The sequence below is a fragment of the Anolis sagrei genome, chromosome 3, assembly GCF_037176765.1.
Source record: "Anolis sagrei isolate rAnoSag1 chromosome 3, rAnoSag1.mat, whole genome shotgun sequence".
NCBI classification, from domain to species: Eukaryota; Metazoa; Chordata; class Lepidosauria; order Squamata; family Dactyloidae; genus Anolis; species Anolis sagrei.
Window position 1 is genome coordinate 155,255,886 of NC_090023.1, and position 13,398 is coordinate 155,269,283.

The following is a 13,398-nucleotide window of genomic DNA, read 5'->3' on the forward strand; positions in this document are numbered from 1 at the left end:
TGAAATCATATTTCTGGCACCAGGTCTTTGGATAGGCATGATAACACTTTGGATGTAGAACTGGATTGGAAGTGGCTATGTGGTTCAATAATAACATTTTAAATTGTTTTAACTTACGCTTTTTATTGTTTTTAAATTGTTGCTATATTTGTTGTATCTCTCTGCATGTCATGGCATTGAATTGTTGCCAGTGTTGCTAGCGTAAGCCACTCTGAGCACCCCCTTGGGGGTTGAGAAGGGCAGGGTAGAAATGTTGGAAATAAAATAAATAAATAAATGTTGTAAATTATTAATTTGTTTTATATGGGTTATGAAATGTGCGATTTGTTTATTTAGTTTATGTTTCTGTTGAATTTTTTGTTTGTAATTTTTTATTGGTTTTTAACACTGTACGTTGCTTTGAATCCCACCCACGGGAGAAAAGTGGGATAAAAGCATTTGCAAATATTGAGTAATGGACATAGGAAAACGGAACAACTATACGATGTAATTGGACAATGTTTTTATTGAGGATTTACTGATTTACTTTTGTATTGTTGTTGTTATGATTTTATTGACGTTAATGTCTTAAATTGTATTTGTACTCTGTGGCATTGCCTTGTCACCGCAAGGCTGAGAGGGGCGGTATACAAATAAAGTAAATAAATAAATAAATGGAGGCCCCCGGTGGCACAGTGGGTTAAAGCACTGAGCTGCTGAGCTTGTTGTTCGAAAGGTCGCAGGTTCAATTCCGGGGAGCGGCGTGAGCTTCCGCTGTCAACCCTAGCTTCTGCCAACCTAGCAGTTCGAAAACATGCAAATGTGAGTAGATCAATAGGTACCGCTCCGGCGGGAAGGTAACGGCGCTCCATGCAGGCATGCCGGCCACATGACCTTGGAGGTGCCTATGGACAACGCTGGCTCTTTGGCTTAGAAATGGAGATGAGCACCACACCCCAGAGTCAGACATGACTGGACTTAATGTCAGGGGACTACCTTTACCTTTACCTAAATAAATAAATATAAATAGCACAGTTGATCCAACTCAAAACTGGAGTGATTTTTTAAAACCATAGTTGCAGACTTCCACAAACATTTAAAATGAAATATTTCGTGAATAACAAACCTAGTATTGTCGAAGGCTTTCATGGCTGGAATCACTAGGTTCTTGTAGGTTTTTTCGGGCTATAGGGCCATGTTCTAGAGGCATTTCTCTATGTAGTCTGACAACACAGAAATGAGAACACAGAAATGCTGGACCACTCCAACAACCACCATGTCAGACTACACAGAGAAGCCATTGAAATCCACAAGCATGTGGACAATTTCAACAGAAAGGAGACCATGAAAATGAACAAAATCTGGCTACCAGTATTAAAAAAAACTCTAAAATTACAACAACAAAACAGCAGAGAGGAAACAACCAGGCACATCTTAACACCTCTCAACAGAACATTTCCCCAGGCTCAGCCAGGCCTTCAAATGCTAATGAAGGTGGTCAGCTGAAACATTCACACCTAGCTTCAGCAGAGAGCTCTTTGCCCCACCCCAGCCATTCCACAGATATATAAACCCATTGTCCTATTTCCAACAGACCTCACTACCTCTGAGGATGCTTGCCATAGATGCAGGCGAAACGTCAGGAGAAATGCCTCTAGAACATGGCCCTATAGCCCGAAAAAACCTACAAGAACCTAACAAACCTAGTGTTCCAGAAACTGGCCTTCCAGGTTGGGACTTCAGTTCCCATAATCCCTGATCATTGGCCAAGGCAGCTGAGGCTTCTAGGAATTGAAGTCCAAAACACCTGGAGGTGCAGAGTTTGGGAATCTGCTGTGTATTCAGATTACAAGGCAAGAGAGTCTCGGAAAAGGGACGCCTGGTACTCCTTGTCAAAAGGCCTGGCTGCAGCCAACGACAAACGGAGGCCTCCAACTGCCAGCATTCCAAACTTTTGTCCGTCGCTCTTTGTGAACGTCGCCAGTTCCAAGGAGACCAGTGGAGACAGAGGGTTCTGAGCTACGCATGCGCAAACGGATCCCGCGAGACCTCAACGGCCGCTCGCGCAGTCATGGCGGACGTCGGCGCCTGCGAGGCCCAGGAGCGGGTCGGGCGAGTAGTGCTGCCGGGGGAGGCGCTGCTCCTGCCGGGCCACGCAGAGGCGGACAGCGAGCGGCTACGCCTGTCGGCCAACGGGCCTCAGAAGGGGAAGCTGGTGTGCGGGCCGGGCCTGAGGCGCGGTGGAGAAGGCCTGCTGGTTACGAAATGCGGCCTACTACGCTACCGCGGCCCCGGAAGTGGCTCTGGAGGCGTTTATTGGGTAGACTCTCAGCAGAGGCGGGTAAGGAAGCGCGAGGGCCAGACTGCGCATGCGCGCTTGAGCACTTCTTATATGTACCCTATGGGAGTGGAGCGCTGTCTAAGAGTTGCTCAAGTAAACTGACAGAAGGATTTTGTTTATATATAACGTTATACCAAGTGCTGTAGGTTATATAGTTTGCAAACAAATTAATCATATGTGGCCTAAGCAATGCTACAATGAGGTGGATCTATAATTGGTACTAAATAATAATAAGGCAGGGAGTTTCAGAAAAACATCTATTTCTGTTTTATTGACTATTCTAAAGCCTTTGACTGTGTGAATCATACTAAATTGTGGCGAGTTCCTGGTGGTATGGGGATGCCAAGCCACCCTGTCTCTCTCCTGAGGAATCTGTATAAGGACAAAGTCGCAGCAGTAAGAACTGACCATGGAACAACAGACTGGTTCAAGATTGGGAAAGGCGTATGACAGGGTTGTATACTCTCCCCCAACCTATTCAACTTGTATGCAGAACACATCATGTGATGTGTGGGGCTTGAGGAGTACAAGGCTGGGGTGAAAATTGCTGGAAGAAACATTAACAACCTTAGATATGCAGATGACACCACTTTGATGGCCAAAAGCGAGGAGGAGCTGAGGAGTCTTCTAATCAAGGTGAAAGAAGAAAGCACAAAAGCTGAGTTGCAGCTAAACATCAAAAAAACCAATATTATAGCAACAAGAATGATTGACAACTGGGAAATAGAGGGAGAAAACATGAAGGCAGTGACAAACTTCGTATTTCTAGGTGCAAAGATGATTCCCTGGTTGCAGACGCAGACTGCAGCCAGGGAATCAGGAGACGCTTACTTCTTGGGAGGAGAGCAATGACAAACTCTGGTGCTGGAGGAAAGTTCTGAGAGTGCCTTGGACAGTGAGAAGATCCAACCAGTCCATACTTCAAGAAATAAAGCCTGACTGCTCATTGGAGGGAAAGATAGTAGAGGCCAAGATGAAGTACTTTGGCCACATCATGTGAAGAAAGGAAAGCTTTGGCCACATCATGTGAAGAAAGGAAAGTCAATTATGCTGGGGAAAATGGAAGGAAAAGGGAAGAGGGGCCAATCAAGGGCAAGATGGATGGATGGTATCCTTGAAGTGACTGGATTGACCTTGAAGCAGCTGGGGTGGTGACGGCCGACAAGGAGCTCTGGCATGGGCTGGTTTATGAAGTCACGAAGTGTCGGAAACAACTGAATGAACAAAATAATAATTATTATAATAAAACTTTATTTATACCCCGCCACCATCTTCCCAAGGGGACTCGGGACAGCTTACATGAGGCCAAGCCCGACAATACATCACATCAGTATAAACCAACACAGCAATAAAATAAAACAAAAAATACAATACAATACAAAACCATTATAAATAACATATCAGCAATAAAACAACATTTAAAAACACAAGGATCCAACACTGGACAGGGCCAATTCAACTAGATTAAAAATTTTAAACACTGGATGTGACAACAGTGAAATTAGTCTGAACAGGTGTTTTAGAGGGTAGGGTAGGGGTGATTGCCCCAACAGGTAGAATAAAGTGCTACAGAGGATATTTTGCAGAGAATTGGTCAGATCAGGGAATTATTCATCTTTCATTCAGGGAAGGCACATTGGAACAAGCAAGTTTTCAAGCTCCTAAAGACTGCCAATGGGGGAGGGGTTCCTAATATCTTTGGGGAGTGAGTTCCAGAGTCAAGGGGCCACTACAGAAAAGTCCCTCTCTTTCAACCCCACAAGTTGCACCTGTGAAGATGGCTCACCAATGGTTCCTCTTCATCCTGGAAAGAAGTGACTAGTGGGGTGCCACAGGGTTCTGTCCGGGGCCCAGTACTGTTCAATATTTTTATTAATGACTTGGATGAAAGTTTAGAGGGCATGCTTATCAAATTTGCGGATGAAACCAAATTAGAAGAGATAGCTAATGCTCCAGTGACAGGATCAGAATCCAAAATGATTCAACAGATTAGAGCGCAGATTGGCCAAAACTAACAAAAAGAATTTTGACAAGAACAAATGTAAGATACTACATTTAAGCAGAAATCCACAGATGACAGGATGGGGGATGCCTGGCTTGACAACAGTCCATGTGAGAATGATCTTGGAGTCTTCATGGACAACCAGTTGAACATGAGCCAGCAGTGTGGTGAAACAGCTACAAAAACCAATGGGATTTTGGACTGCATCAAAAAGGTGTATAGTGTCTAGATCAAGGGAAGCCTTTGTGTTCTGCTATGGTCAGCCCTCACCTGGAATACTGTTCAAAAGAGATAATGACAAACTGGAAGGTGTCCAGAGGAGGACATCTAAAATGATCAAAATTCTGGAGACCAGGCCTATAAGGAGCGTCTTAAAGTACTGAGCATGTTTTGCTTACAGAAGAGAAGGTTGAGAGGAGACATGATCACTATGTATAAATATATGAAAGGATGCCATAAGGAAGAGGGAGCAGGCATGTTTTCTGCTGCCCTGGAAACTAGGATTCAGAATAAAGGGTTCAATTACAGGAATGGAGATCCCACCTGAACATTAGGAAGAATTTACAACCCTGCCCTTACAAGCTGTTCAGCAGTGGAACTCTCTGCCTTGGATTGTGGTGGAAGCTCCTTCCTTGAAAGCTTTTAAACAGGCTGGGTGACCATCTGTCAGGGATACTTTGGTTGTAGTTTTCCTGGATGGAAGGGGGTTGGACTAAATGGCTGTTCCAGCTCTATGATTCTATATTTTAAAAGACTGATGATCTTCCTCTGAATAGTCCTTGCTTAAGAAAACTCTGGGAAATTAAAGGAGTTGCCATAACCGTTCCATTGACTTTACAATTCTGTTCTCTTTCTTTCATAGAATTTGAAAAATACTCCCAAAAGCAAGATGTTTTTGTCCTGTGCCTACTTTTCTTGCTACCTTCAAATGTAGAATTAAGTATAATCATTGCAAAGGAATATTTTTTTCTTGGTGTTCATCTAGTAAAAAACCATGCTGCATCTTTTAATTTTAATATGTATTTTATAGAAATACATTTTAATATGTATATTATAGAATTTTTACGTTTATTTGTTTTAATTATGCAATAACCTGCCATGAGGAGGGGCAGATAAGGAATAATATGGTTATTATTATCTCATCATCAAATTAACAATCAAGATTTATAACACTCTGAATTGATACATTGGCCACATGTTGAAATTCAAGCATTCTTGCTAATGTAGGAGTATATTGGATGGGAGCACTCTATTTATAACAGCTACCAGCTATTTATCTCACCCCTTTATCTCACCCTGAGTTTTTAAATCATTTTATGTACATGCGGCGGCCCGCCCATTGTCATTATGTTTGGTTTAATGGGTTTTTAAAAATGTTTTGTGTTTATTGTTTATATGCTTATATGTTTTATATTTTAATGTTATGTTGTTTATTTTATTGCAATTTGTATCTCTCATTGTATTGTAATTTTTTGTTCAGGCTTGGCCTCATGTAAGCCACTCCGAGTCCCCGTTAGCGGGGTTTAAATAAAGTTTATTATTATTATTATTATTATTATTATTATTATTTATAACAGTGGCACAGTGGGTTAAACCACTGAGCTGCTGAGCTTGTTGACCGAAATGTCGCAGGTTCAAATCCAGGAAGCGGTGTGAGCTTCCAGTGTCAGCCCCAGCTTCTGCCAACCTAGCAGTTTGAAAACATGCAAATGTGAGTAGATCAATAGGTACCGCTCCGACGGAAAGGTAACGGCACTCCATACAGTCATGCTGGCCACATGACCTTGGAGGTGTCTATGGACAATGCCAGCTCTTCGACTTAGAATTGGAGATGAGCATCACACCCCAGAGTCGGATACGACTGGACTTAATGTCAGGAGAAAACCTTTACCTACCATAATTTTTGTTTTGAAATAAAATAGCTACAGTATAGAAAAGAGCTGTACTTGAATTATTACAAATGTTGAGTAAAGAATGTGTCACAGAGTACTGATATGTATTTAGTAAGAAAATCAAATATACTTATTTAGCCTGTTTTTTTCAATGATTTATTTTATCACTAGTATGTACCAGTCAAGGGAGACCACGTGATAGGCATAGTAACTGCCAAAGCTGGAGACATATTCAAGGTGGATGTTGGAGGAAGTGAGCAGGCCTCTCTCTCCTACTTGGCATTTGAAGGGGCAACCAAAAGGAACAGGCCAAATGTACAGGTGAGGAGACTGAAACGTGATGGGCATCAGTGAGTCTTATGGGTCGCAGTCCTGTGTATGCCTATCTGTGAAAAAAAGTCTTATTACATTCAGTATGACTTATTTTTGAGTAGACCTGCATAGGATTACCTTGCTGAGCTAGTGCTAATTTACAAAGTAAGGATGCTATAAAAATGGCACTGTGTGAACATGTCTAAATAAATTATATACACCTTGAGCAAATTTGAATTTCTTTATATATTTCTACTCTCTGTCGGTTCTTGCCAAAAGATATAAAATCTTTTAGGAGGCATGTACTAACAAATTTTCTGTTGCCATGCTTCGATAGCCAAGCATATGCTTTTAAGTATGTGGTTTTTTGGGTGTCTCTTACAAATACAGAGCACATTGCAATGTCTCACTAATCCAGAATTAAGATGTACACTAAATAAGATTGGTGCAAGCTTATACCTGCTGCTTGATGGGTCACACTGATCAATCAGAAATGGCAAACCGTAGTCTTTTTGTTTGTACTTACTCATCATTGCATCCAAACCTGACAGGGAGCTAAGTTACTAGGTTCAAGTGATACAGTATAAAAATAGCCAGAAGGCCTGTGGTTTCTTCCACCACTCCTGCTCTTGTGGGAATGATTAAGCAGCATGAAGGAGCATGCTGCCTCATTCATGGAAAGTCAGATTTTTCAAGGAATCTACTGTGTGTGACATGTCAGCTGAATAACATAATTTGATGTATTACATCAGGTGGCAGTGTTTCATAATAAAACTCTGTGAACAATCAAAACTTCTTTCATCTGTTCCCAAAAGAAAAAAAATTGAACAATATTCCCAGGACTTAATGACTTTGAATACCTATTCCAGCAATTTTAACTCACAATAGTACCTAGGGACTCCCTTAAATACTTTTTTTTGGTCTAGTTGAGAGATACAGACCATGGTTAAATCTTCCTTGACAAATCATGATAATCCCTTCCACAATTTCTGTTTATATGAATGAAGTAAAAGCTTCATTGTGTAATCACTTTTTTCCCTTTGCATCCAAATGGAAGAACTTTTCACATACCTTTACTAGTTAAGGATAAGTTAATGAAACCAGGATATCTACTTGTGGTTTGAAAGCATTTGATTTGTCAGTTGGCTGGTATGGCAATCTTGAAAACTCATGACTTTTGTTGTTTTGTTGAACAAAAAAAAAACCTGCAAGTACGTAACTGGCCAAAATAATTCCCTGATAAAATTCTTCAGCTGTTATGTAATACGAGCTGCAATACGTACATCTTCCAACACTTGTGGCATAGCTATCTCGCCAAAGATCACTCACACAGGACAGAGTCACTGTGTGAGTGTCAGTGTTGTTGATTTTAAGTTCTTGGCAACTCAAAATACTGTCTCTTTGAAATGGTTTCTGACCAGTCATTTTTAATATCCAGTAAGAAGAGATTATAAAGAAGTTAAGTTCACATTGAGGTGAAGATTGTTTTCTCCTGCTCTGTTTTTGCTACTATGTATATATTCATAATAAATAAAATACAACACTGAACAGCTCTCATAATTACTTTTTTTTTACCTAGGTGGGAGATCTTATTTATGGACAATTCATTGTTGCTAATAAAGACATGGAACCTGAGATGGTGTGTATAGACAGCAGTGGCCGGGCAAATGGAATGGGAGTCATTGGACAAGATGGTTTCTTATTCAAGGTTTCATTAGGCCTAATCAGAAAGTAAGTGTGGTAAAATTATGAGCAGCATATCTTATCCTTGGTCATTTTCTCTATCACAGTGGTTCTCAACCTGGGGTCCCCAGATGTTTTTGACCTACAACTCCCAGAAATCCCAGCCAGTTTAACAGCTGTTAGGATTTCTGGGAGTTGAAGGCCAAAAATATCTGGGGACCCCAGGTTGAGAACCACTGCTCTATCATGTCCTTCCTTATCTTAAAACAGTCACAAAAGCAATTGATTATGGAATTGTTTAAGATAACTGGTTCAACTGTGATGCTGATGAAGATTAACTTCCCTTTATTTATTATGTACCAATTTCCTTGTTAAGACACCTTCCTTGACCACTAGTATACTTCTGGGCGCAATTCAAAAATTTTATTTGAAAGAAACCTTTCTCTTAGTCCTGCAACCCTTATATTTGGCAAGGACAGAAGATAGTCATGGTGGCTGCTCCTAGTTTGGTTCAGGTTTCAAAAATCCTTTCAGCAACAAGCTTTTTTGTTTATTTGTGCTGAATAGTTTTAAATTTGTATTTTAATTACTGTATATTGTGAGCTGCCTTTAGTTCTGATATGAAGATGAAGGGATAATACAAGTAAAATATTAAAATAATTGATGTAACTAAAAAAAAGAGAGGCTAACTGAACACATCCAAGCTCTTGCGTAAATTTGGTTCAGTCCCCCGTCCTAATAATAAATTATTGAGTTTTTAATTGTTTGAAATATGGTTTTGTAGCACAACGAAGTATTGACTTTCCCCTTTGTTGCTTCCTTTTATTTTTGTTTAAGACTCTTAGCTCCAGACTGTGAAATTATCCAGGATTTGGGACAACTATATCCATTTGAGTTGGTGTTAGGAATGAATGGAAGAATTTGGGTGAAAGCCAAAACAATTCAACAAACTTTAATTGTGACAAACGTCCTGGAAGCCTGTGAGCACATGACTGCAGAACAGAGGAAACAAGCAGTTGCCAAAGTGTTAGAAAACCAATAAAGGGAGGAAGCAGCTCTTTCATTTTATATTGCTGGAATATGGAGACAACAATATTTTTTTTACTTTTGTATTAAATTAAAAAATGTTACCATTCTAATATTGTTGTTTTTATTCACCTTTCATCATTGTTTCAACTGTGACTGTTGTGTCCTGAGGACACAATTGTTTGTAAAGCAGGCCATACCAGTGACCTTCACAAATGCTGTTCTTCCAATATATATAATAGCATGGAAACTCCAATTTTCTTTGTATTGTTATTAGTCTGCTAGTTTTCTGTGATCTCCTGATCATGTGAATAGTTGTCATTTCTGAATTCATTATTATTTATATTCACACTACATTTGTGATATTTTTCCAGTGATGCAATTACTTTCATGAACCGACCCATAGAATTATAGAATTGGAAGAGGCCTCATGGGCCATCCAGTCCAACCCCCTGCCGAGAAGCAGGAAAATCGCATTCAAATCACCTCTAACAGATGGCCATCTGGCCTCATAACCTCTGAGATGTCTGCCACACATGCAGGTGAAACTTCAGGAGAGAATGCTTCTAGAACATGGCCATACAGCCCGAAAAACTTACAACAACCCATCCGGCCTCTATTTAAAAGACTCCAAAGGAGGAGCCTCCACCACACTCTGAGGCAGAGAGTTCCTCTACTGAACAGCTCTCACAGGAAGTTCTTCCTAATGTTCAGGTGGAATCTCCTTTCCTGTAGTTTGAAGCCATTGTTCCGCATCCTAATCTCCAGGTCAGCAAAAAGTAAGTCTGCTCCCTCCTTCCTACGACTTTCCCTCACATATTTATACAAGACCTCAGCCTTTTCTTCTGTAGCCTAAACATGCCCAGCTCTTTAAGCCACTCCTCATAGGGCTTGTTCTCCAGACCCTTGATCATTTTAGTTGCCCTTCTCTGGACACATTCCAGCTTGTCAACATCTCCCTTCAATTGTGATGCCCATAATTGGACACAGTATTCCAGGTGTTGTCTGACCAAGGCAGAACAGAGGGTTAGCATGACTTCCCTGGATCTAGACGCGATACTCCTATTTATGCAGACCAAAATCCCATTAGTTTTTAAAGCTGCTGCATGACATTGTTAGCTCATGTTTAACTTGTTGTCCATGAAGATCTTTTTCACACTTACTGCTGTCGAGCCAGGTATCCCCCATTCTGTATCTTTGAATTTCATTTTTCTGCCTAAGTGGAGTATCTTTCATTTGTCTCTGTTGAACTTCATTTTGTTAGTTTTGGCCCATCTTTCTAATCTGTCAAGATTGTTTTGAATTCTGCTCCTGTCTTCTGACACTCAATTTGGTGTCATCTGCAAACTTGATGATCATATTTTGTAACCCTTCATCTAAGTCAGTGGTTCTCAACCTGGGGTCCCCAGATGTTTTGGCCTACAACTCCCAGAAATCCCAGCCAGTTTACCAGCTGTTAGGATTTCTGGGAGTTGAAGGCCAAAAACATCTGGGGACCCCAGGTTGAGAACCACTGATAAGTCGTTAATAAAAATGAACAGAATTGGACTCAGGATGGAACCCTGCGGCACTCCGCTCATCACTTCTTTCCAGAATGAAGAGGAAGCATTGGTGAGCACCTTCTGGGTTCTTTCACTTAACCAATTACAGATTCACTAACCATAGTTTGGGCTATCCCACATTTGACTAGTTTGTTTGCCAGAAGGCCATGGGGGACCTTGTCGAAGACCTTACTGAAATCCAGATACGCTACATCCACAGTGTTCTTTACCATAGTCAGCTTGTAACTCTATCCAAATGTCTGTCCCTGTGTGATTTCCTATTCTCCTTAATATCTACCTTCAAAGAATGGTGGAAGCCCAAGTGTGAATGAGGAGGAGGAAGTTTCTATAAGGAACTCTCTCTTCCCACCTCGCTCTCTCGTGTATGGCCCCTTCCACCCAGCTCTATAAAATCCACATTACTCTGGATTATATGGAAGTTTGGACTCAATTCAGTTCAAAGCAGATATTGTGGATTATCTGCCTTGATATTCTGGGTTATATGGCTGTGTGGAAGGCCCCTTTGTGCATATAATGAGGTGTTTGATAAATCTAGTTCCAAACCCTTGGTGTCTTCTCACTCACTTTGCCCCATCTAGATTTCTCCCTGGATTGGGCTCTTCATTCTCAAGGTGATCCCTATGTGGGTCATTGGATGTTTTGGTCTGTAGGCTTGTGGTAAGCATGACCAGACTTTCCATCAAGCTTAATAGGAACAGCTAAACACAGCTGTTAAAAAATTAACAAGAGGTTTATTAAGGCATATTTAGATAACACATATTTAGATACTCTCTTCCCACAATCCTGTTGAGTTCTTCACTCTGGCTGTCTTATCTTTATTACAGTTTTTCCCTATATGTCATCATTCCCCTATTTGCCAGGAACCGTTTATCTCTGTGTCATCTTTCCCCTATCTGCCTTTTGTTAGAAGCCTCAGTTTTGCACAATTTCTTTGTCATAGCCTCCTCCCCCGGTCCCCACCATCACTCCTGGAGCTGTGATTGATTGGCACCAACCAATATATTTTGATCCAGACTTAGTCATGCTTAATCTACTGTAATCAATGTCAAATTAGTCATGATCAGCAGTGTCTTTAAGTATGACTAAGTTTTGGTTCACCCCATTGTCTCCCTATAACATTTCATGGACATGTCAGAAAGAAAGGAACAGCCTTTTCTCGAGCAAGAAACATATCATACATATCTCTGATCTTTCAAAAAAACCGAGATTATTTCCCTACTATGTGAGGAAACAAACTTCAAGGAAACACTGCATTAGGTAGCTGTACCTGATATATAACTGACAGGCATTTAACATTTTCTTGAAACAAGCATATGTCTTATTTTAAGAGCATCTCGGTGTGCATCAAACAAAAAAGAAGCAATAAGTTAGCACATTTTAAGTTTTAAAATACTCAGTTTAATAAAAAAAATAGTTTATGACAACAGAAGTTAAACAGGAAGTATCTGTCTAAAATTGTCTGTTTTCTACACTATATTAAAGAAAAAGCTGTGCTAGATCCCATCTGATGTGAATTTTGTACTTGCAATTTCAGTGTATTTAAATTAGATGTATATACTTCCGCTGCAAGCTAGGATGAATTTCTCCATATATCTATTTCATCTTTAAAACAATACTGTGGATTATTGGCAAGAGACAACACAGATTGCCAAATAATCCAGAGAGGCCACAGCTCTTGGATTGCTTCTTTGACTTGTTACTTGCCTCCATAGTCTACATGTTTGATGAACCAGCCAATTGCAAACACTTTTATGGAAGAAGGTCCTTCCAAGAATTGTGGTGATGCAATTGCAAATGACACTGATTAGACCCATGTCAATCTGGTTTCAGGCCTGATTTGGGGACTAAATCGCAATTGTTTAACTTAATGGATGGCCTTTATCTATGTCCAACTTGTTTCTTTTAGGAATTTTTGATACAGTTGACCAGAAACAATTTTTTTCCAAATTTGTTACATAGTGTAATCCAGGGGTCCTCAAACTTTTTAAACCGAGGGCCAGTTTACTGTCCCTCAGACCGATGGAGGGCCGGACTATAGTTTTTTTAAAAAAAAATCAATTAAAAAATTCCTATGCACATTGCACATATTTTATTTTGCTGTGTGGAAGGGCCCTTAGGGGGGTTCTTTCTAGCCCTCTTTAGGCAGTAATTCCAGGAGCAGAGAATGGGAAATCTTCCTATTTCTAGTCTGAACAAAATCTGGCTACCAGTATTTAAAAAACTCTAAAATTATAACTGTAAATAAAGAACAACACTCAAACACAGGGGAACTCCAGACAAGAAACAATCAAGGCCAGCTAATCACCTCTCAACAAAGGATTCTCCCTAAAAACTGTCAGGCTATGAAATGGCAATCAAGGTGGCCAATTGAAACATTCATACCTTCTAGGGCTGGGCAACCACGGAAAAATTTGTTTCTAAACTCGATTCGTTTTTAGGGGGTTTTGCGTTTCGATTTTTAAAAGAATTCCGAAATTTTCCTTTAAAAAAGTTCGAAATTTACAAAATTTCGGAAATTACAAAACAATTACGAAACAATTACGAATCGATTTGTTAATGGCGGGCGCGATCGCGCAATACGCTAAAAAAACCCTCTCTGTT

At 40.3% G+C, this 13,398-nt stretch overlaps 1 protein-coding gene across 2 annotated transcripts; it reads left to right on the top strand.

Moving 5' to 3' along the window:
• Nucleotides 1-2,004: 2,004 nt before the first annotated feature.
• Nucleotides 2,005-9,348, top strand: EXOSC3 (exosome component 3). Of its 2 annotated transcripts, XM_060769016.2 has the most exons (4): nt 2,007-2,320; nt 6,386-6,535; nt 8,106-8,257; nt 9,047-9,348. In XM_060769016.2, the coding sequence occupies exons 1-4, from the start codon at nt 2,051-2,053 to the stop codon at nt 9,249-9,251; spliced, it is 777 nt and encodes a 258-aa protein (XP_060624999.2). In that variant the 5' UTR covers nt 2,007-2,050; the 3' UTR covers nt 9,252-9,348. The 2 variants fall into 2 exon arrangements, with proteins under 2 accessions (XP_067323081.1, XP_060624999.2); XM_067466980.1 differs by lacking the exon at nt 6,386-6,535 and having other exon boundaries at nt 2,005-2,320.
• Nucleotides 9,349-13,398: the final 4,050 nt, after the last annotated feature.

Bases quoted from the DNA above. Each gene is read 5' to 3' on its own strand.
- EXOSC3 (XM_060769016.2), top strand. From the start codon at position 2,051: ATGGCGGACGTCGGCGCCTGCGAGGCCCAGGAGCGGGTCGGGCGAGTA. The intron at 2,321-6,385 runs GTAAGGAAGCGC...TTTTATCACTAG, and splicing joins TAGACTCTCAGCAGAGGCGG to TATGTACCAGTCAAGGGAGA. The intron at 6,536-8,105 runs GTGAGGAGACTG...TTTTTTACCTAG, and splicing joins GGAACAGGCCAAATGTACAG to GTGGGAGATCTTATTTATGG.